Raw genomic sequence first — 23,991 nt, 5'->3', positions numbered from 1 at the left:
TCTCAGGGTAGTTCAATCTAGTGTGCTTTTCCAGGTAGCGTCACCTTCTGGCTACCCTTACACAGAAAAGAGAAAAAAATTCATCTGGATTCACAGCTAGAGAAATGCTAATGGTTTTGGAACCAGCTTAATCAAGTCTTAGTCCAGTAGGCACTTCAAACTGGTAAGAATTCCCGTTTGCAAACATCAACAAAAGCACTTAGATAAGAACAGTTAAAAATTATTACACATTTAAGGACATCAAATTCACTCTAAAAGAAAAAGCTAAACACAGCATTAAAGGAAAGGGAACAAAAGTGAAGCAAATTTAGATTCACTGATCAACAGTGCTGACATTATAGGAATTCATCACATATTTCTTTTTATGGATGCTCTTTTATTGTTTAAGCTGGAACAAGGTCATTTCATCACTTAAACAGCTGTTCTGAGTGGTATGAGAACAATAACCCAAAAATATATAGCATACCATGTGTCATAAAAGTTTATGCTTCCTGGTAAAAAATGGTGGAATTTACATAGATCGAGACTGTCAGAGGTGACTGGTTTAGCAGCAAGAACTGTTTTTACACCAAAGTCTCTGCTTTGACAAATCCTCTTTCCTTATACAGTAATTGCATGCACACACACTTTTTATAGAAATGCATGAATTACAAGGGGTTTTTTTGCAGTGAAATTCTACCTGCAGGGTCCAGAAGATTGTATCTGTCCATCAGGGATGTTCAGCTATTTAATTTGAGCTAATTCTTCAACAAGAGGTTCAGAAACTGCCTGTCCTTTCCACATGGCACATCCCACCTCACCTTCTTCACCATGCACACACCAGAAATTACATTCCTTACTGACACTTTCTATCCCATGCTCCTGCTTGCTAGGAAGAGTAATTGACATCTTTATTGTTCCACAAACACATTTCATGGGTCATAAAGTTTACTTTTGTTTTCAGCTGTGTGACAGAAACACTTTCATTGCATGAACAGCACAAGAAAACAAACTGGCAGTTAAAAAGTGCCCTATTATGCCCTTAATCCCATGTGCTGTTCCCAAGCAAGATCTGAAAGGAACCACATCCCAAAACACTGCCATTTAATAAGATAGAGAACTTAAACTGACTTTGTGGCTTGAGTCTCTGACTCAAAACAATGGTGACAGTCTTTAGAGACTTCAGTACTGGAAATAAGGTCTGGTGGTAGAAAGACATTTTCATTCATACAGGTATGCATCTTCTTTCTGTTTCTATTGAATTTAAGCTTCCAGAAGCAAACTAAAGTAATTCTGGTTGACAAGGAAGCTCTCCAAATAGAAACCAAAGAATCTCTTTCAAAATTTCTCCCTTTGTAACCAACATTCCATTTCTCTCTTCCAGCGAGGTGATAAACTTGAGGTGGGTAAGACCTGAGACTGGTACAACCAGTGGACCAGCAGAGGGCTGTGTGGGAGGGAAGAACTCCAGTGCTGCAGGTGGAGGCACTTGGGGCCATTTCTCTAGCTATGTCAGACACAGCCCTGATGATGGAGCACAAAGATTGCTACAGACCTGACTGTGCTACCCATCACAGGTTTGCCAGCTGGAACAACCTGGCATGCACATCTATGAAGAGTGTAAAAAGCATTTTGCACAATAAAGACATAATGTCAGTGGCACAGTGGCACAGACTTCTTTGTCATTATTACAGGTATTTGCCAGGACATGTCAGCTGTAAATGCATAAATGTACATGTGTGAGCATATATTACAGGTTATGTATTACATGGGTATAATTTCATAGTAGATTTCTATATTAAAATATTTACAAATAAATAAATATTTGCATGTCTAGCTGATGAATCTGTGCTGGTAAAATCTGAAAGCATACACCTGTAGACATGTAATATGAAATGCCAATCCATAAGGAACTAGATCAGGGAAGAGCTGAAACACCTCCCACACTTCCTTTGGTAATTCACACAGTGAAAGCATCTATTTTTGAGTCTTTGAACTTCAAAATTCTCCAACACTGTTGGGAAATTTATGCTATCTATCTTCAGGCATTTAACTCACTGACAACACTTAGATGATGGTTTCACACCACAGTGAGTTGATATAACAGATTATTCCTGGCAAAAGGGACAAGTCTTGTTCCCTCCTTCCACAGATTCACTCTCTCCACCCTTACCCATGCAGCCCCACCAGTTAACTTGTGCTATGTCTGATGCTCACTTGGCTGTGAACATTTTTATTCACTTAACTAGTGGAGAGTATTTTTAGTCAGACAGGGAAGAGGAGCAGAAGTCAGCAAGATAGAGGAAGGAGCAAAGGAGGGAAAAGAAAAGAGCTCTTTGTGTCAATTTATTATAAATTGGAAATCCTCACATTAAATGCACAAGGTCAAAGAACTGCATAAAGAAATCCAAAGTATTTTACTTAGTCTTTATTCATGGACTATATAACACTAATAATAGAAAAATGTCTCTCATAATACTATACTATTAGAAACAACTTTTCCACTTTACATTTTATTTGCCCACAGAACTTTCTTCTTTAATTTTACTTGTCTTCATTTTGGAAGGTGCTTTCATACCCACCAATATATCACCTATCCTCCTCCTCTGCAGCTGAAATAACTTAGCCTTCAAAACATTTCCAGTTATTCATCTCACTTCTAGTCCTGTTTTTGTGGAATAACTTCCTGCATTACAGGGAATAACACAGATTTCCCAGACCTACCATGGATAGACCACATCCCAAATCCCTTCCAAAAAGGGTTAAAAGGGGCCTCAAAGCTGATTCCTGCACAATAAGGCAGCTATTACCCAAGACTTCACCATGCTTATGGGCCATCTACACTTAGGCTGCTCTGCTCTCAACTTGAAATTAGACAGAATTACAGTATGATATCTTCTGTAATATCCTCAATATTATAGAAGAGAAATATAATTGTCACTTAACACAGGATTTTTCTTACCACACTTTAGCTAACTACACTCCAGAATGTAGTGTAAACCACCCTTAAAGGTCTCTTCCAGAACCTAAGGAGAGAACAAGATGCCTCTGAAGAGCACCTCATCACAGTCTTGAAGAGCTAGTCATGAGAGCAGGAAGACATTCTCAAAGAATAAGATACTTGAAGTTGTCAGCTAATAAGATGCTGTTATATTTTGAAAAAATGCAGATTCATAAAGAGGAGCCACTCGAGCTCATTCAAGTGTCAGTGTCAACCTATTCTGATTATCCTTATATAAATCTTGTCTGTTTCTGAAATGTGCAGTCAGATCACACCACAAAACCTAGCACACATTTATGCCTGAAAAGGCATCAGTGGGTCCCTTCCATTTCAATAATTTCAAAGGTGCTAAACAAGAGAAGGATAATTACTAATTTCTTCCACTCTTAACAATTTTACCTGAGCATTAATTGTTTCTCTCTGAACTGTGTGAAATATGAGCATACAGAAAATCAACACTGAAAGAAAGAAGTGCTGTTAACTTTGTCACAAACTAGAGTTTAGAAGAGAAATAATACCTTGGTAATTACAAAGATTACCTTTACATTTTCTGCATTTCCCCTGCAACAGTAAAGGCTTCTTCCATTTATTTGCACAGAAACATCAAAGATAGTGTCAGGGGATTTGCAGAATTTCAGTGGTCTTTCTTTATTAAAACAAGCCACTTTAATTAGCCCAATATGTGATATGAAATCAATCAGTAATTAGTATCTTTGATCAAAATCTGCACTAAAGCTAATTTCTTCAGAATGTTTGATTTGCAAGCAGCAAATGAAACAGAAGATGTTTGAACAGAGCTAATTGGTGTATATATAGCAGTATTTTTGGGGGGGTGTATATATTAATAACCATCACCTTTACATAAAATGCCCAGTGGGCATTTTCTGATGGGCATAATTTACAAGATACATTGGTTTTGAAAAAAGTGGAAGAGGTTTGCCTCTTCTGAAGGCTGGCTCACACATGTACCTGCTTCAAAAAATCCCCTATTCTGAAACAGATGTAAAGTCCAGTGTTATGAAAATAATCAGAGATTATACGAAAATCCTGCCTCACACAATGTCAGTGCAGGACAGGGATGCTTGCACTGTAAGGGAAGTCTATCAACTGAAAACAGAAGAGAAAATTATTGCTTTGTTTCTCCAACTTCAGCTATAGTGTCTTTTCAACACTTCATTTGAAATCTAACTCTTGTTGACAGAAGTTGGGAAGCAAGCACATTAAGGGACCTAAACTTAGCATCCCTTGAGAAGCCTGAATAAATAGCTTTGCCTTTTCTGTCTCTGTGCAGAGCTCCATGTTTGTACCTTCCTCATGTTTTCAAATTCTGCTTTGTTGGAAGCTTTGCCTCCATCTCTCTGAACAAGTCAAGGACCAGGCTGAGCACTAGATTTATATCTGAGTATATCCTGGCTATGTCAGTGAGAAAACCAAATGTTTTAGCATGAAGAATACATGAGGAAGCCTCAGCAGTGGATGACTTTGGGTGTCAGACCTGCTGCACACAGCTGCTTCCATCCTAGTTACCAAGGTTTGTGCTTGCTCACCACCTCATGAGGGGTCAGTCCTGTTCCAATGACCCCGCCCCATCTTCCCTGTGCCCTTTTTTCTCCTGTACCTCCTCCCATGCCCTTCCTGCCTGCTCTCTGCCACAGCTGTGCTGCTCTCATTGTAGCTCCCACAGCCCTAGTGAGGGCTCTGTGACACTGCAAACATTCAAACCTTGGCAGCTATGATGCTGCTCTTGAACCTCCCCATGGCTCTTGTAGGCACCACAGCTTCAGGGTGCTCATTTTCAGCCTTGCAAACACTATGGCTGGGTGAGGCTGGCACTGGAGAGAAGTGTGAGAGGAAGCTGTGAGCCATTGCTCAGTTTGTGCATTGACAGCTAAAACTGCATGCATGGTGTCACATCGACATTGCACATTCAGGGAGTGATTCATTTCTGGGCGCAAGCTCGTGCCACCTCCTCAGAAAATATGGATTTTCTGAGGAGAAACCTCTTACAGCTCTCCCTCAGCACTACTCACTGCTCTCAGCTCAACTCTATTGCCAGGAGCCCCCTGCACACCCAGCCTTCCCCACTCCTGTATGTAATTTCAGCATCTCACTTCCTAACCAGAAATACTTTGTACTGTAATGTGAGGAGAGGGCAAGCAAGCAAACAAGCACGAACACTTCATGTCTTACAATCAAATCCATTTGATTTGGGCTGTATCATGTTTTTCACCCATCTGGCTGGACTAAGTGTGCCTTTGGAATGAAGCAACATCCAGCTATACACTGCCCTTCAATCCATAACCTGCTTTGCAGAGTGCAAGAGAGACAAAAAGGAACAGTGACACATTATGCTTGAAATGCCTTCTGTTTGCCAGTTAGAAACATCCCAAATCAGTGCAAATCTTTAGTCAAAGGGAAATTTTGTTCTGCTGGTGCCAAGCTTTGCATATCAGAGCCAAGCACAAATGCCAAGAGCTGAAGTGAAATCATGCTAGTCAATGAGGCAGAGCCTGCTTCTTCAAGCAGCAGTTCCTTTGAATTAAGGGTTATACCTTGGTCAGCACATTGAACTCCCACTGTGGGCTCTGGGATGCCAAGAAAGAGGTCAGAGAAGTGCAACATTATTAATGTCATGTTTTAAGAACAGACCATTGTCCACTCTGCCTAACTGTGCTTTTGTTCTTTCTCAAACTCCATGCTCATCAGTTACTGAGTGCTGGGGTTTTGCTGTACTGGTTCTGCTAATCATTACGTATTTTATGTTGCATTTAGCATTTCATCAGCCATGAAAGAACCTGGACTTAAAATTGACAAGTCACAGTGAAATAGAACTTCAAGACAAAAAGAGAAATAGATATAAGTAGAACGGTCAATTTGAAATAGACTTTTTTCCCTAGTGCAACTGAATTTGCATTTATTTATTTATTTTCAATTTAAATAACAAATAAAAAATGAAGTACTGAGTCATTACAGGGGCCAGATAACTGTCAGAGCTACACTGTGTTAAATTCAAATTATACTGCAGTAACTGCTCAAAGGTAGTCTAGTTAAAGTAGAATGAACTGAGTAAGCAATTTCTTTTCCTTTCCACTCCCTTTTGTCCTGCTGCAATGCACATAGTGTTTAAGTATAGGTATATAACATTTATTCTACATTTCTGTGCTTACTTTCAATCTTTATAATGATGGTTGCAAATTTGTTAAAGCTGCCATAAACCCTTCCAATCAAATATACTCAGTTATGTCCCAAGGAATAACTACTGCTTTCCATTGTAAACCCCTTCAATCTCATTTCCAGCTGATTTAAAACCATCAGCTCAGCCTCAGCAAAGACAGTGTTAAAAGACCCACTGTGGATGGTTCTCAAGGCAAGATGCATAATTAAACTTTCTAGGTATCCTCTTAGTCTGCTCCCCAGAAACCCAATCTTCCAGCAGCCAAATCATCTGTAAATGTTATAAGCAGAAAGCAGTTTTCCTTGTTCCATGCTGGGAAATGCAAGCAGGCACTAATCCCAAGCATACTGGACACTCATGTCTCCACAGCCCTTGTGTAAATGACACATGTCAAGGAGTACATACTTTAACTGCTGCTTACCCACCTTTTGGCTTTTCAGACATTTAACTTTTGCTAAGGACAGAAGCATAGAAAACCATGAGGCAGATTAGAAGAAAAGTGAAAAATCAAACAACCCTAAAATGTTATGCCTGTTAGTAAGGTAGTATGAATGCTGTGGAAGATAAAGCTATTTTCATCTGCCCAGCACTGAGCCTGCAACTTGGAACCTGCTGTTCAGCCTGGTCTCTGATGCAGAAACCAGGAGCAATAGTTCTTAACTAAGCTGTTTTGTTAGTAGCAAAATCAATGACACCTGTCCTACTGCAGATTTTTGTCTCACAGGTCATACTCCATTTGGATTCTCTACTTTTAAGTAGTGGTTGGCTGCAATTTCAGCCTTTACCACTGTGGGGGAACTAAATCACAATTCTCTCCTCTACCCACCTGTGAATTTTCTTGAAACTTGATGGAATTGAACACCTTTAAAGTCTCTACCTCCCTCCTGAATTTGCCTGAGATGGGTCAACATGTTCAAAAAATGGAACAGTGAACAGAAAAAGAAGACACAAATACCACAGCTTTATAAATCTTATTTCTTTGTGAAACCCAGCTAGAAACAGAAGTTAAAAGCAAGGGAATTCTTGCAAATACACTACTGCCAATTACAGGTAATGCAAAAAAAGAATGATACATTATGAAGGAGTGATATTATGACTACTTGTAAGTAAAGTAGTTACTTATTAGTAAAATGCAAGCTAAATCCATCAGTTCTTCCTCTTGATTTATACCATGGAAAGCTCTGCATTATGAAATTAATCATATTTCGTGATGCTTGACTATAATCAGTCTACTGTGAGATGCCCATTGGACATGCTGCAATTCAACCAAAATTGTTACTTTTTGCAAAAAAGAGGAAGGAAATTGTTAAGAATTTCTACAAATTCCTTCCTCCTTCTTACACCTTCCTTACACCACCCAGATGCCCCAAAGACTTTCTATGACTTCCGCACATAAATAAAAGCAAAGTATTTGGGAAGCCAAGCTAAATCTACAAATAAACCACACAGTATCTCAGATCCTGTCTGACATAGCCAGGCAATCTTAATAGCAAGGGCTCTGGATTTTTTTCCTTCTATTTAACAAATATTGTTTCAGGAAAGTGTTCCTGACAAACTTCTTGGACAGGATGAGATCATCTGCTAGGGTGGAGCTGTTCATGTAGCTTGTTGCTGCTCAAACTGCTACTTTGCTCTCTTCCCATCCTTTTTCCAGTTACATGGTCCTGGCCAAGCTCTGGCACTTCAGTGATTCTGCCCTCAGTCAGTTCAACTCACTAAACCAGCAGGAAAGTAAATTCAGTAAAACAAAGTAAGCTGCTTTTGTTTTGCCTTGTACAAAGGAACTTACTGGCCCATTCATGCTTCTCTAACGCTTCTCAGAAATGGTGAAACAAATTACTAACATTTTGAGGCAGATGAAGCAATTTTAAGTCAAGTGGAAATCTCTGCTTTTCATATTTAATACAATCTGATACAAAAAAAGAAGAAAAAATTAAATTAAAATACAATGTAATTAAATATTAAAATTAATGCTACTTACTATTTGTCTTCTGTTTTCTACCAGGTAGATGCCAACAATCCCTAGGAAAGATCCAAAGCCAAGCTAAGGCAAAGAACAAAACCAACAGAAATGCATGAGGTCAGCTTATCTGGACAACATAGCAACACACACAGTGATATCTGAGCTAATGCACCACACAGATGGGCTAAATGGGGTGGGTCAAGGGAAAAGGTGAAAGTTACTGTTGGATGTAAATCATACAATGTAATGGGAAATGACCAGGACTGTAGCTCTTTCATAGTTCTGTGCAAAATTTTTCATGCAGTAAACAGAAGTCTGTATAGACACACACCTATAACCTGACTACTGTTACCATTGTCATGTATAGTTTTACACACTGTAAAGCAAAAAACTAAGTAGAGTAGGAGAAAAAAACACTTACATTTAGTCCACACATCATAATTTTTGAAAATTGGAAAGCTCTAGGCAATTGCACACAGTTTTTCTCAAAAAATTGATGTGTTCCCCGAAGTTCAAACCCTTAGAGTTACACCTGTTAGATTTTAATGATTAGACACTATCACACAACCCAGAAAAAAATCCTTGGTAAAATGCTAAAAGGACCAGTACAGCCACAGGAGAGAGAGAGAGGGGAGGAAGGGACACTGAAGTAAGCTGGCCTTAATGTTCCAGTATTGCTTCAACATTGGGATGGTAGGAAAAGCCTCCTCCTTACAATGGGCCCATGAAGGTTTGGAGCAGCAGAAACTCCTTGGATTCCCAGTTCCAGCCCCTCTCTGTAATGAGGCATCTGAACCGAGCTCAGAGCCTCTCCTCCAAGCACAAATGAAGTTTTTAAGGGCTACATGTCCCAGCCAAGGGCTTAGGCACTGCCCGTAAATTCCTTGCAGTTCCGCACAGCTGCTCACAGCAGAAAGCAAATCCCAGCAAGCACTTTGCCCGCTCGGTATCACCAGAGGAATCTGTCACTCGCTTTCAGGAAAGCCACTGTGGGGAAAGGAGATTTGCTCTTGAGTGCTTTGGGAAATTTATGTGAAAGGGAGGCACAAGGACTAAAAGCAGAGACTTTGAAAGAGTGGGCAAGTGCATCTATGCTGACAGCTAAACAGTAGAGACACTTGGAATGGTGAGCAAGGACACTCTGTTCAGGGGACAGCAACTTTGCAAATTAAGATAACTACATCAAAATGACATCTGGTTCCAAGCCCCATTTTTCATTCCAACAGGAACAATCCATAAAGTCTCATTTATGGCTGATGCAGGGAACACAAAATGAGTAATATCCATGCAAACAAAAAGAATGACCAAACACAGAACAATAACAATTAAATCAGAAGGAGCAGAATCACAGAGATCATGATGAAAGCCACAGCATTACTGAGATTGTTTTAGAGTCATATGAGCTAGTTTTTTGTCTTTTTAGACAACAGGCTATTTGGGAGATCTGGGAGTCCAGGTCAGTATGGTGCTGGGCACCCTGTTGAAAGCGTATAGAAACAGCAAACAAAATAATACAGTAAGTAGTCACAGAGAAGTGACGTTAAATATTTAAGTATAAACAATATTTGTAAGGAAATGAGGCTGAAGCAGTTCTGACTCTGTCTTTGCAGACCATTCCAAAAATGCAGTCCAAACAGATGCTCAAGCACTAATCTACTAAATGCAGACACCTTCCAAAGAGTAATATTATATTAACTCATCTCACACAGAAATATTTCATGTTCAATTACTTTGGATGCATAAGTATGGTAATACCTAGCACTATAAAGACGTATTTAGAAAAAAATTTTTTGTCAAAACAAATTACAAGTGACCACATATGCAGGGAAATTAAGGCACTTAACTCTTCTTGAAGCCAGTGGGAACTTGGTAGAAGCCAAAATGTATTATGGATCTAACCCTGAAGACCTGTTCTGTAAATACTTCTAGAAACAAGTAAATCTCTGCCAGTGGATAGTGTTACTCATCTTCATAGGTGTCTTCAAGGCAGGGTTAATTCTGCATAGTTTTTAAGACCAAAATTGCTTACCTAAGGTCAGTGGAGGTTTCACCTCATCTACCAGCTGTGAAATTAATATTTTACTACTGAAGTCTATGAGAACTAGACCTTATTTTAAATTTAAATTAACACTGTCTGTCCTCGTATTATTGCTTTTCTCTGACCCCAGCAGTTAAATATGTGGTGACAAATTCACTCCCCTGGTTTAGGTATCTGAGAATCTGGGATCAGGGCTATGCTGGTTTTCTAAGCTCCCTCTACTGTCAGCAGAGAAGAGAAGCACCTTTTGAGGGCTATTCAGAACATTCTAAAGGAGGTGATGGTGAGAAGGGATTCTGCCTCTCTGCTCTGCTGGGATCTCACCTGCAGTGCTGCCTTCAGTGGGGCTCCCAGCATAGCAAGGACATGGACATGCAGGAGTGAGGATAGAGCAGGGCCACAAAGACAATCAGGGGGCTGGAGCACCTCTCCTGTGAGGGCAGGATGAGAGAGTTTGGGTTGTTCAGCCTGGAGAAGAGAAGGCTCTGAGGAGACCCAATTACTGCCTTCGAATTCCTAGAGGTGCCTTTCAAGAAAACATGAAGACATAGGACAAGTAATGCCTTCAAACTGAAAGAAGGTGGGTTTAGATTAGATACTAGGAAGAAATTCCTTACTGTGAAGGTGGTGGGACTGCAATAGGTTGCCCACAGAAGTTGTGAGTGCCCCATCCCTGGAAGTATACAAGGCCAGGTTGCATGGGACTTTGAGAACCTGGTCTAGTGGGAGATGTCCCTGTCCATGGCAGAAGAGTTGAGATAACCTTTAAAGTCCCTGCCATCCCAAACCATTCTACAATTCTGCGACAGTCGCTCTGCCGATGATGCTCTGGAGTCAGTCACTTCTGGCAGTGAGACAGAAACATAACAGTGCTGTCACACACCTCTGACCAGGCTTTTGGCAAGATACCATGTAAGATTTGCACAGCACTTTTAATTCTTGCTAAATGTTTGTGATATTTAATATCTTGATGACATTTACATTGGCAATTACAAAGGAAAATTATTAATAAAAGGTTTTGTTTTCAAAGCATTCTAATAAATTCTTGCTTTTCTATCTGTTTAATAATGAAAACAAGATTTTCAAAAAATATTTTAGCAGGTGATGTTTTTCAGATGAGTGAGTAGACATTGCATTATTCCTACAAGAAACGAAATGCTGAAATAACCTGTTTTGTACACATGGGCTTATTACTTATTAAAAACAGCAGTTTAAAAATGAAACTTCTTTCTAGGGATGAATGCAGATAATGTGGTCTTACAAAAGAGTTTATGTCAAATTTTGGAAGAGACCTTTATCAGTATTAATCTATCTATTTTAGGTTAATGAAAGAGAAAATCATTCTGTTGAGGTCTTATTCCTGGAACTGCTTTTTGCTCTATTTTTAAAACACCAGTCCCTATAGATCATTATCCTAAAATGATCTTTCTGAAAGTCCTGCTCTCAACATAACACTAAGATGTAAGAGGAATTGTTTAGGAGGAACAGTTCTAACTCACAAATTATTAATGGTGTATGCACAGTATTAGAAGATCCATATTCCTCTTCCCTCGCCATTTCATTCCATAGAGAGCAAGAAATTATGGTACCTTACAACATACCTTGGCAGTAGTGCAGCCATCTAAGTAGTGTCTAACTGTAAACAAGTGAATTTCTTTCTTCACCTCTACCTCCCCTCAGCTGACCCAACCCTTCTCTGTTTGCTGCCCACACTCCTCGTATTTAAAACTCAGCCCAGGTTTTTGTTTGGTTTGGGTTTTTTGTTTGGTTTTTTTGTTTTGTTTTGTTTTACCCCAGGCATTTACACACTTTGGGATATAACTGATCCCTTCTCCTGAGATCAGAAAGGGCCTGGGGGTTGCACCAGCAAGGGGTAGGCAGGGTTACTCCTCCCCAGAAGCCGCAGAGGCACCACAGGGCAAAACAGGCAGAGCGTGAACCTTGTGCCCACTGCAGGAAGGCTTTTAACAGTCTGTTCCCAAGGCAAAAACAAGACTAAGAATTTTGGAAACAGGATCTTGTATGAGAGAACTGGAAGCAAGCCTGCAAGAGATGATGTTAGGGATTAGCCTCCACCTGTCCTTTTGCAGGGCTTTCCCTGCCACGGACACAGCAGAATTCCTGGCACAGAGACACAAGAGTGGAGTGGCTCTTCCTTCCATCAAACAGTAAACTTCTAAAAGGTTGTTCAAATCTATCCCATGCCTACTGTCCAGTCACACAGACACCCACCTCTAATGGAGACCAGTGGGAGTCTAGCACAGGTTTTCACATAGTTCCCTGAGCCTAGCACAGTGCAGTGCAGTCTTGAACTCCTTCCATTCCCTGAAATCCATTCCCTTTGGGGCACTTTAGAAAAATAGTATACCCCCCTGCCTTACAACACAGTAGAACTAGATCAAAACAAAGCAGTGTCTCTCTCTCCTGTGAAATGACGTGGGACTAATGGTTTTTTTCTTTTTTTTTTTTCAATCTATCAGAGCTTCCCACTTACAGCTGATAATAATTTATTTGGATGTACCTAATATTCTAAAATGGGTTTTTTACTTACAACAATGCCTGGGTAGTAGCCTCCCACAGTAACATTTTCTGTTCGTGTGGTAGCTGCCAGACCTATGGTGAGTATGAAAACAGACACCACCAGCAGTGCAACTGTGAACCAAAGGGAAGTCTTCTTCCTTTTTGCAAACTGTCCTGCAGGGAGTGAGCGGGGGAAGAGGGAAAAAGAAAAAGAGCTTTTAATTGCAATCATGGCAGAACAAATACAAAAATATGAAAGATTTTCTTTTGTTAATCTTTTCTGTAGATAATCCTCTGTTGTTCTCCCACTAAGGAAAATTGCTGCCAGACAACAGAAGGAATTAAAACCTGTAGAGTTAGCTAGAGTATAGCTTAATGCACATGCATTGGGTACAGACATGAGTTTTTATTAAACTGAACTGTAAGTCAGTGACAATGATAATTATATTATAATTATGATGATAACAATGGTAATTATGCCTTGTCTTCAGTAACATTTTTAATTGTTGTTCATGTTGGTGAGATCCTGCAGGCCTTAAATTCTTACCTGTGTGAAGTGCCAATTTGACTCTATCTGGCCTGAACATAAAAATGAATATTTTAAACAAGATTAGCAGGCGGTCTGCATGCTATCATGAAAATGAATGTGCTCTTCATGTTTACTGGGGTAAGAAATCTGTATCTTTGAAGCAAAGCTGTAATAGAGCTTATCAGGTAATGATACATGAGACTTTTCCAGCAGAGGCTGCTCAGTGAAATCCTTTCGATCTCACTGGGATTTGGGTCCAGATACCCCAAAGTGAAAACCAGCACACTCACCTCCAGCTTGCAGCCTGCTCCAAGGCACTTAACCTGTTATCCAGTGGCAGATCTGGGCTGTAGCCAGAGGTTACTCACACCAGGGCCCCAGCCCATAGCACAGACTTATGTAAGACTAAAAAAGCCATTAATACATGACTCTAACTAACAAAAGACACCCAAGTGAATCAAACTGTGGTCTCCATTTTTGGTGTTCTCACTTTGGAGTGTGCAGGATCACCCTGTAGCACTGAGCCATGCGATGCCATGGTACCATACACTGCACCTGGGCAGGATGGAGCTCCTGAGAAAGCACAGCCTGGCCACAGCAGGGCCAGTCTCTCTCCCCTGTGTTCTCAGGAAGCTGCCTGACTGCCCAGCCTCAGGAGAAGGCAGGGACTGTGATGTTCACTGAAGCCTGGAGGCAGCAGCCCTCAGCAGGAAGGAGGAGGTGAGAGGGGAAGGCAGGCTTGTGTGGGTCAGGCTCTGGGGGCACTGCTGGGAGCAAAAGCAGGGGAAATGCAGGAAAGACAAAATGAAAGCCGAAGCCATTTGCAATGAGTCACTTGAGTTTTGTGGCCATTTTAAAGTGACCTAACTCAGTTAAAAGTTTATAGTTCAAAGGCCGGACTAGATTAGTGATGTTTGCAAACCAAGTCAAATAATTTCAATCAGTAAAAAAATTAATTTATAATAACAAGCTGTGTTTGCTGACATTTCTCCAGTAGAACAACCAGTCAAAATTATTCCAGTCTTTTAGCATGAAATACAAGCAACTTTCCTAAAGACAAATACCATCTATTGAGCCTACAAAAGTCTCTTTCACCTTCATGTACAAAGATTTCCTGCTAAAGATAAAGAATTAATTCCTAAGACTCGCCAAACACCTCTCCTCCAGCCTGTGTCTCTGCTGTCTTCCTCTGGCAATACCCTGTTAATCCATGGAGGCTCACTGGGCACATGGAAGCAGAGAGGTTCTTTGTTAGCAACCAGTTTTTCACCAAGTGTGTGGAGTTGAAGATGGCTCTTTCAGAGAAGCCAGTTCACATGGCCAAGAGGAAAAACTAGATTGCAGATGTTCAGCTCCCCTAATCAGCTGTCATTCCTACAAATTAAAATGATTCATTCAATATATCTTCCAGATTGTAAGTAATATCTGATGCCCTTGCCATACCTTATCATCTTTGAAAAATCATGGAGACTAAAGAATCCCCAAAACTGAAGAAAGGCAAATGCTCCACCTGTTTTTAAAAAGGCCAAAATGAAGATGCAGGGAATTATATACAAACCAACCAACCTCACCTTGGTTCCTGGGATGCTGGGACCAAAAAGGTGGAGTAAGTCTTCTTGTTAGAGATTTCTGGGCACAGAAGGAAAAGGTGATTGGCATCAGTCAGGATGGATTTACCAGAGCCAAGTCATGTCTGACCAGCCCAGGTGCCAGCTATGGCAAAAAGACTGGACTTGAGGAGCACTGGATATCTTCTGCCTTAATTCTAGCAAGGTTTTTAACATGGTGCCAAGTTCTGAGCAAAGGAAGGAACAATGCATTGCAATGGTGCATGTCAGGGACTGCCAGGCTGCAAAGCAGCTCTGCTGGAAAGGACCTGGGGGTATTGGTAGATGATGAGCTGATCATGAACCAGCAGTGTGCCCTAGCAACAGAATCCTGGCTGTACTAACAAGAGCATCATTAGTGGATTGGAGGAGCAACTACACCCATCTATTCAGAACTTTTTAGATGACACAATATTGCACTCAGTTTTGGGCCCTCAGTATAGGGAAATACATAAATCAACTGCAATGAATTCATCAGAGAACTGCAAAGAAGGTCAGGGGCTGGCTCTTTCTGTATGAGAAAAGGCTGAGGGAATGGGGCTTGCTCATACTGAAGATGAGATGACTTTTGGCAGGGCTAGTTGCAGTCTTCCAATTCCTTTGAGTTGTTGTCAAGAGAACAGACTCGGACTTTTCATAATGGTGCACAGCGGGAGGAAAAAAAAACAGCAAACAAACTGAAATACAAAAAAGTGTTTCAGACTGGGTATAAGGAGGAAAAAAAAATCAACATTAGGACAGTTAAACATTGGAACAGGTTGCCCAAATAACTTGTGCCCTCTCCAACTTTGGAGGTTTTCAAGATTCAAGCAGAAAAAGCACTAAGCAACCTGGCCTGACTTCATAGTTAACCCAGCTTTGAGCAGGAGGCTGGAAGTGCAGCTGAGGTACCTTCCTACTTGAATTCTTCTAGGGTTTTATGATAGTCAAGACAGCCAGACTGAAAGTGGGTTGGGTATGTGCGCTCATATGCTCTGATATGAAGCTGCAGCTGCAATGTAGACATACTCTAAAGGGACATAGGAACACAAAGCTTCCCAAAGCCAGTGGGGCACATGCTCCTCAGCCAAGACTTCTTGAAACCACTGAAAAGTGCCTGAGGAGCCAAGCCTCCTCAGAGTAGCACCTGTACTGGCAAAGGTTGATAAGATGGAGATAAACTATGGGTCCAACCTATCCTCCTGAGTTCTGATTATGAATAATGAAAGGCATGAGTTTGATTGTCCTGACTGAGTTTCTGGAAAATGTCTTAGGAAAAACATGCTCTTATTTGTAATTGGAGTAAATCTGATGTGGATTTAGTGAGACAGAACAGCAAAAGATGTCATTATTTGTAGGGACATTTTTTGGTATGAACTACATTTCGACATTGAAGTTTACACATGCCAGAAGAAATTTATGAATGCAATACTCTTCAACCCTCATATTTATTGATCTTTTACCACCTGCATCTCAAAATAGAGGCAAATATCCAATTGTATCTCCCTTTTTTCATAGTCTAGGAAAGTCTGATAAATAACCATGTCATTAGCTATGAACTCCACCCTTAGGAGAGATGACTTATGTGCAGGAGCACAGAAAGGCCCTTTCTGGAGAAGAGGCTGGCACATGCAAGGACTTATTCTGAAGGACTTCCACATGCTCAGAGAAGATGGATAGAAATCAGTCTAAATTGGTTTTTGTTGTGGCTGTTTGGTTTTCCTTAGTCACAGCAATAAAAATCTTTGCTCTATCAAAGTATGTATAATTACATCCACATAATCCACCAGCATACTGGGAGGCCTATGTAGTATTTGCAAAAAAGGCTTCCTTTTGCAATTTCAGTCATGGGGTCCCAAGATTTTCCAAGCCTTTGTTTACTGCTGTTTGTGGCAGTTGCCATGCAGTTTATTTGGTCGGTTTTTCATGTACCTGCCAGCCAAAGCCCCATGCCAGACTCAGAAGCTCTGTCTCCAGCTCAGGCAGTGTGCCTGGCCCAGGCTTCTACCCTGACACTCTGTGGCAAGGCTTGGACTGAAGGCTGGCCGTACACAAGAATAGCAGTTAAATTAAGAGCAGAGGAAACATTGCAGTCAATATCTGTAGACTGAATTTTCTTCCAACACCAATGTTCCTGGAGTGCAGGAAACAGTTAATGGAGGCTATTCGCTTTCCAATTTTTTAGTACTGAAGTAACTCTCAGAATAATTTTGACATTTATTACCTTCAACTTCTTTAGCAATGATTTGGTATGAATATTATTAAGCTCCTAGTCTGGACCTTAATGCAATTTAATTATAACTTTAAGTTCTTATATTTAGCATAGCAAAAACCAAGCTTGTAGGAAGAAACCTCCTATCCTTATTAGCATTAGCTTGAGGCTGGGGTCAATAGAGGGTGTGAATATATTATTAAACATCTATTGGCAATATTCTTCAGCAGTTTTGGCCAGTGAAGTATTGACTGAGCCTTGGGCACTGAGATTTTTGCAGTATTAACTGCAGCGATAGGCACAACAGATAAATTAGAGAGGAAACAGAACTTCCACAAGACAGGCTTGTGCTTTGCCTGGTGCAGACTAAACTGTGCACAAAACGGAACAGTCAGAGAAACACACTCTACTTTGTTCACTAAACATCTGTCAGGAAAAGTATCTGCTTGAGCCCTGCTTCCACAGTGGAAGGTGGAAAACATCACCAGGACAAGGCAGGGAGACACCAGACTGCTGCCTCCTTGGGACAGAGAAAGGCCTGTCAGGAGGGAAATTGAGATCACCCTCCAGAGAGCAAAAAGAAAAAGTGCCTGCTGAAGACCACACTCTGCTGCACTCAGAAAAAACTTCTGCTTGTTCTGCCAGAAAACAAAATTGTATTACAATGCTCTGTTTGCAATGGGTGGAGATTAAATTAAATTTTTAGGAAGACTATGGAAAAATAAATGGTTTTGTGGGGAGGGTATGTGTGAGATTGCCAAGTGGTGGGTCTAATCATGAATAGGAGGGTCTGGATTTCAACAAAGCAAAGAGTGAGTTTAAAAGGGGAATGAATTAATTAATGATGAAACATGTCCATGGCACAGAATGTGTCCAGGGACCAAAGGAAGGAAAGAATAGAACGAAACAGCATCTCTCCACCTTGGAAAACCTCCATACAATCTTCAACTGAACTAAAAAAAGTCTACATTTAGACCACAGAAACTATACTTTGCTAACTTCACTTCTTCTTTTAAAATCTATCTTCAGACATCATAAAGTTAAAAAGTGTGGCATAATTTTTGGTGAGGAAAAAAGTCGCTGTAGGACATAGCAGTTAGCTGGGATTACAACCACATTTGCTGAATATTAGCACTACATAATTCCATACCTTCTTCTTTACTCTAGTTATGGTGATCAAAATGGAAACACTTCTTTCAAGTAATGCCCCAGCCCAATGTTCATTAGCATTTTACCATGAGAAAAAAAAGGAAACTTCTGTAACAGGAAAAAAATAGTGCATTTTTATTAGGTAATGGATACTACTAAAAATTGTGACATGTTTCAGACAGTGGCATTCAGCACATAGAAAAAGATAATTTAAGTGGAAATTCATCACAGACAAACCTTAGTACCAAATGTATCCACTGTTTTGCTGCTATTGAGAAAATTTTTAGGAGATTTTTGGAAGTGGATCATAAATTTTTAATTGCTGCAACACTCACTTCAGTGCCATCTCTATCTCAACTACAGTTTTGTGTATTTTAAAAACTGTTTCATGCCAGTGAAATTGAATTAATCCTACATTGCCTCCCAAAATTAAATGTGACGGATTGAGATGCTTAAAAGAGATGCTCACACCTGCTGCTGGTGATTACTTTCCCTTTTCTGATTAAATGCTTGACTTGTCCAGAGTGCTGAACTAATTAAACCAGATGAAACAGCATTCATTTCAAGCCACAAGACAGCAGCTTTTATCAGGCCCATCTCTTACCTTTTTTATTAATTTGTTGAGTAAGCTTCTACAAGTGCATTATATATTCAACACCATGGGAAACAGTTTACAATTCTACTACAAAATATCCATACTGAACAAAATGAAAAAGCAATCCCACAAGCCCTGATACACTATGTAGTACGGCTATAGTAAGTGATACCATGCAGTATCACTATGACCTCATTGTTTTGGCAGCAATTGTTTCACCAATAAATAATTTAATGAGCAGCTAATCACTAGTTTAAAGCTGGCATACGGATTCTTCTTTTTTCCATGACTATCTGAAAATGTTTTTAAGTTACAGCACGGCCACATTTTCAACACCAACATAATTTTTCTTCCAAGTTTAAGACAAAAATTAAGATCTGGAACATTTTTCACTCAGCTGTTAAGATTCTTGAGTGCATAGCAATGTCTCTGCTTATCCTTTCAAATATTACGCAGAGTAATTGCCAGCAGTAAATTCTGTATTTTCTAAACTTTAACAAATTCCGCTGGAATAAGGAAATACTTGATCTTTCTTTTGCCTATGTGTTTGTATTTCAGGACGTACGCTGTAAACACAAGCCATACAATTAGGAGAACCAGGAGGATGGAAAGGAACCCAACACGTGTCCCCAGCCCGCCCCGCACCTGCGGACACCTCCGCCTGCTCCACCGGCCAGCACGATGGCTCCTGCATTAATTTCCTGTCCGCGTCCCGTACCAAGCTATTCCTCCGAATGTTCAACCTCCAGCACAGGGATTCGCCCAGCGCACTGAAAGCTCTGAAGAAGAGCCGGTATTTTTAAACACGAGCGGATGAGCGGCAGCGCGCACGGCGCCGACGATCTCGGGCTGAGCCCCCCTGCACCGCCGCTCTGCGGGGCTCAGCCCGGGCACGGCCCCCGTCCCGTCCCGTCCCGTGCCGTGCCGCCGACTGAAGCGCCGGGGCAGCCCGGCCGTCCAGCCCCGCCGCCGGCTGCCACTCTGCCTCGCCGCATCCCGGAGCTCACCTGTGGGGTCCAGCACGGCCAGCGGGCCCGGCACGGCGGGGCCGGGCGGCGGGACCATCCTCTCCCGGGGCGCTCCGCTCCGCTCCGCTCCGCTCGGCGGTGGCGCTGCCCGGGGCGCGGCGGGTCCGCCCCGCGGGGCGCGGCGGGGCCGGGGCGGAGCGAGCGGCGCTGCCCCCGCCGCAGGGGACCCGGCCACACAACCCCGCTCGCCGCGGCTCCGGTGCCGGTCCTCGGGAGAAGCACGGACCAGGTCTTGTGCAGCCGTCAGCTGCTTCATTCATTATATTTTACCCGCGTCTCAGCCTTGGCGGCACTTCTGGATTTCTTCTTGGCCAATTTGACGCCTGGCGGAGATCAGAATTGTCCCAAACTTTCCTGTCAGCTTTCTTCTTCACTTTAAAATATATAGTTATATATAAAAATCAGAAATAAAATGCAACAGCAATCACAAATACTGAGTAAATTACTAAAGCTGGCATCTCAGAGACATAGCTTAAGGCAAGTGTAGGCTAAGACAGGAAATGTCAAAAGTCAAGAGATGTCAATAGTCAAGAGAACCGGGTTGTTCTTTTTCTTACATGGTGTCTATCAATTTCTTAACCTCGCTGCCTCAGTTTTTATTCCTTCTTCAGATTCTGACTCTTGTCAGAATCTTGCCCAGGAACTGCCAGCGGTTGCTTCTAGTGCTACTTATTGCAGGGTTGTATGACTTCTGCCTGCAACAGTGTAGCAACAACTGAGAAGAAATAGCCAAAGGCACTGTGCTGTTTTGATGTCCACTGTTCCTTTTGCCTGATTTCCCTATAGCAGAGAACTTTTTTTTTTTTTTTTTTTGTGGAAAGTGTTTTTGATAGGCTGCCAAGCGCTTTGCTTATGTTGTGTTCTCCCACTTGCAAAAAGCACAACTCTACTTAACATTCTTGTTTTCCTTCTGTTCCAACCTCTAAATGTATATGTATAGATGTATTTAAATCCTTCAGTCTTTGGCAGATTTCCCCAGGAAATGGTTAGATTAAAAGAGACAGCTTTCTCAGGTACTACCTTTGTATTGTGTAAAGATAAGTAAGTCAGGAGCTAAGGCCAAACACAAATCCACTTTTTTCTCTTTACATCCTCTAACCTGAAGAGGTAGAAGAAAGGAGAAAAAATAGGGTAGAGGTAGTATTTGTATTAATAATTACTAGTTTTTAATAGAAATTAATGAAGTAATAGATTAAGAAAACAGACATTGTGATGTACAAATAACAAATTTGTTTGAAAGTGTTAGTGGATAAGAGTGATACAAATGTCCCAAAATCTGGTAGACTCTCAGGTTTGGGGATGGCTATGAATAGAAGCTTTCATCAACAGTAAATAACAGCAAGGTTGGGGAAGACTTCAATTCCACAGACAGATGCAAAACAAAGACCATACACAGCATTTATTATCAGGCCTGATGGTCAATAAACCTTTTATTTACCAACAGTCACTGTTCAGACTCAACAGCCTAAAGGGAAGCTGTTCTATAATTCTTTTCAGTAAAATATAAGGATATTATAAATCCTTTAAAAATAATTTCATCATAGAAAATAATCTTTGATGAATGGCTAACATTATTTACAGCAAATTGCTTGAGAACCAAGAATAGATCTACAAAAATATCCTACAGTCTTGGATATCAGAGGGAAAACATTAAGAAAATATGAAAAATTATTGATGAGGTTGCATGGACCTAGCATTTGAGCATGGAAGAATCATGGACTTATTTTAAATCCAAAATGGAATATCCTGTATAGCACTTACATCCCATAAAAGAGGTTGAATAGATCAAGAATAATTGTGGAGCTAGTGGATAAGTAACTACCTGAAAATGAATGGACCTACAGGAAATAGAAGTACAGTGCACTGAGTTGGAAACTGCAGGATCAGAGAAAAAAATGTATAAAAATCTAGCTGAACTAGATGTTGCAAAGAAAAAGATAACAGATAGCAAAGAATTCTTCAACTACACAAATAGAAGTGATTCAAAGAAGCAAGATATGTGGTGGATAAATGCCAGGGATGAGATGAAGGCTGTTCCAAATATTGAATAAATACGTTGCCTCAGTTTTCAATGAAAAGAACAAATTAAGGTGAGAATATTTACAGAGAGCATAAAGCAAGCAAGATAATGTAAAAGATGATTTTAGCATAAGTTAGGCTGTTTCTTGTGACAGGTCCTGGAAAATCACAACCCAAATGTTGAAAAAATTGGTATCTGTCGTGTAAAGTCCTGAGCAACACTTTGGATAAATCAGTGAAGTTGAGGTTGAAGCACTGTTATTGGAGACTGCTGGAGAACAGGAAAGCTGTCTTCTAAAGAGGCAGAGGGAGGGAGAGGAACAGCAACTCCATGCCCTGTTAATTTGACTGAGAAAATTATTAGAGGTAAGTGAAAAATGGGTTCAGCTACATGATGGTTCATCAAAGCTAGATCATGTCAGACTACCAAGATGTTTGATAAGGTGATTCCTCAGGCAAAAGTATTGCAGTGAAGCAAATTTGTCTGGATCTCTACATATAAATGGGGTCCTTTAGAGGAAAAGTCTTAACGTGGAGAGGACAGCTGCAAGTATGGGTCATCATCAGGTATGGGGTATGTGTGTTTGTGGCATATTTGTCAAGATAATGTTTGAATTCTCACCCAAAAAGTGCCTTGTCGGCACTAAGCCTGAAGGCCTCCATCATGTCGTTGATTTCTTCTCCTGCTTTACTGTAGCACGCTGCAGGTTTGAAGGATTTTTGCCTTTTTTTCCTACAGCTCATAACTATGGTAGTGCATTCTTTGGAAATAAGGTTGGTTACCTGTAAGATTTTTGATCCTATGTGTTCCTGAAATATTTTCTTCTTTATTTTGAACATGGTCAATCTGTTTATCTTTCTTTTCATGTCATGTTTTCTAGGCTAACAGACATTTCCTTTGCCTCCCTCTAGCCTCTGTGTCATCACACTCTTTGTGGACCACATCATTCTTTAAGGGTGATACAAAATGACTGGGCAATATTCAGAGATTCACAGGTTGCAAGGGACCACAGTGGATCACCTGGTCTGACCTCCCTGCTCAAGCGGGATCATTCTAGAACACATTACACAGGATTGCATCCAAACAGTTCTCAAATATCTCCAGTGTGGGTCACTCCACAACCAAAACAATTATTTTTCCAAATAATTTTGAATTGTAAGCCTGTCTAACGGCACAATTCCTCTAAAATACTCAACAGTTTCTCCCAACTTTATATCCTCTGCAAATTTAATGTACTTTATATCCAAGGCCATCAGTGACCATACTGAGCAATACCAGACAGCATGTCAGCACCTTCTGTCTTCCAGGACCATTGATAGGTATGACTCTCCAGCTACTTATTTCAGCTCCTCTGTGCTACTGTAATTTACACTGTTTCTCTGTAAAGAGTCTGGTACAGACTCAGAAATCAGTCACAGAGACTAGCAGTGTGAGGCAGCTTAAATGGCCTCAATGCACCTAACTCTTCACCACAGTACTTGGGCTACTACTGTATTCCTCAAAAAGTCTGGGAACTGTCTCCTCCTCTCATTGTTTAAATGCCCAGCAGAAAGGTAAGCCAGTCATTGCTGGGGCAAAATTCAGGATGTTTAATAAGCTGGCTTGCCCAGTCACACAAGGTCATGACAGCAAGGCAAGTAGATTTCCTTGGTTCATAGAATATGAATAGTATTTATTGGCATGGTTAGTGGTACAGTCCCTTGAGAAGTACATTGCATTAGTTCAGCTGAGCAGTATAAAGGAATCATGCAGGAAGTGAAAGGAACAACAGAAGTAGCCCTGAAGTTGAGATAAATGGCCACTGAATATTTGACTAAAATATGGCTATTAAAAGACAGTTTCTGGGGAATTCTCTTCAAAAATGCTGTTTCCTGGTGCCAGTCAGTATCCAGGGTGTGTTGTATTAGCACCACATTTAAAAGACTCTGCCTGACTTCTTTAAAAATGACTTGAAAAGGTAAAGCTATTTACAGCGTTGTTCAGAGGCATCAGAAATAAGTGAATGACACATTCATTTGTGGTATATGTTTGTCAAAAGCAGGTTTAAATTCTTTAATTGCCTTCACTTTTCACCTACTAATTTTTGCAGTCAGTTTTTAGAATTCTATAAACTTTTAGCATCCACAGCATGTTGTGACAAGGAGCTCCATGTGTGCTGTGTGAAGACATGGGATACTCCAATGGAAACAAGAGGCA

The 23,991-nt window shown here is 40.8% G+C and overlaps 1 protein-coding gene across 1 annotated transcript in view; it reads right to left on the bottom strand.

The window, feature by feature from the left end:
• TMEM255B (transmembrane protein 255B) overlaps positions 1-19,851 on the bottom strand; it is a 68,486-nt gene extending 48,635 nt beyond the window's left edge. The window contains exons 1-3 of the mRNA XM_030953880.1: positions 19,755-19,851; positions 12,708-12,850; positions 8,137-8,199 (exon numbers count right to left, since the gene is read on the bottom strand). Coding sequence (XP_030809740.1) covers positions 8,137-8,199; positions 12,708-12,850; positions 19,755-19,812 — 264 coding nt within the window. The 5' untranslated portion in view covers positions 19,813-19,851. The remainder of the gene's footprint in view (positions 1-8,136; positions 8,200-12,707; positions 12,851-19,754) is intronic.
• Between the last annotated feature and the right edge of the window lie 4,140 nt (positions 19,852-23,991).

The sequence above is a fragment of the Camarhynchus parvulus genome, chromosome 1 (assembly GCF_901933205.1).
Source record: "Camarhynchus parvulus chromosome 1, STF_HiC, whole genome shotgun sequence".
NCBI lineage: Eukaryota > Metazoa > Chordata > Aves > Passeriformes > Thraupidae > Camarhynchus > Camarhynchus parvulus.
This window is presented reverse-complemented; position numbering and strand designations above follow the sequence as displayed.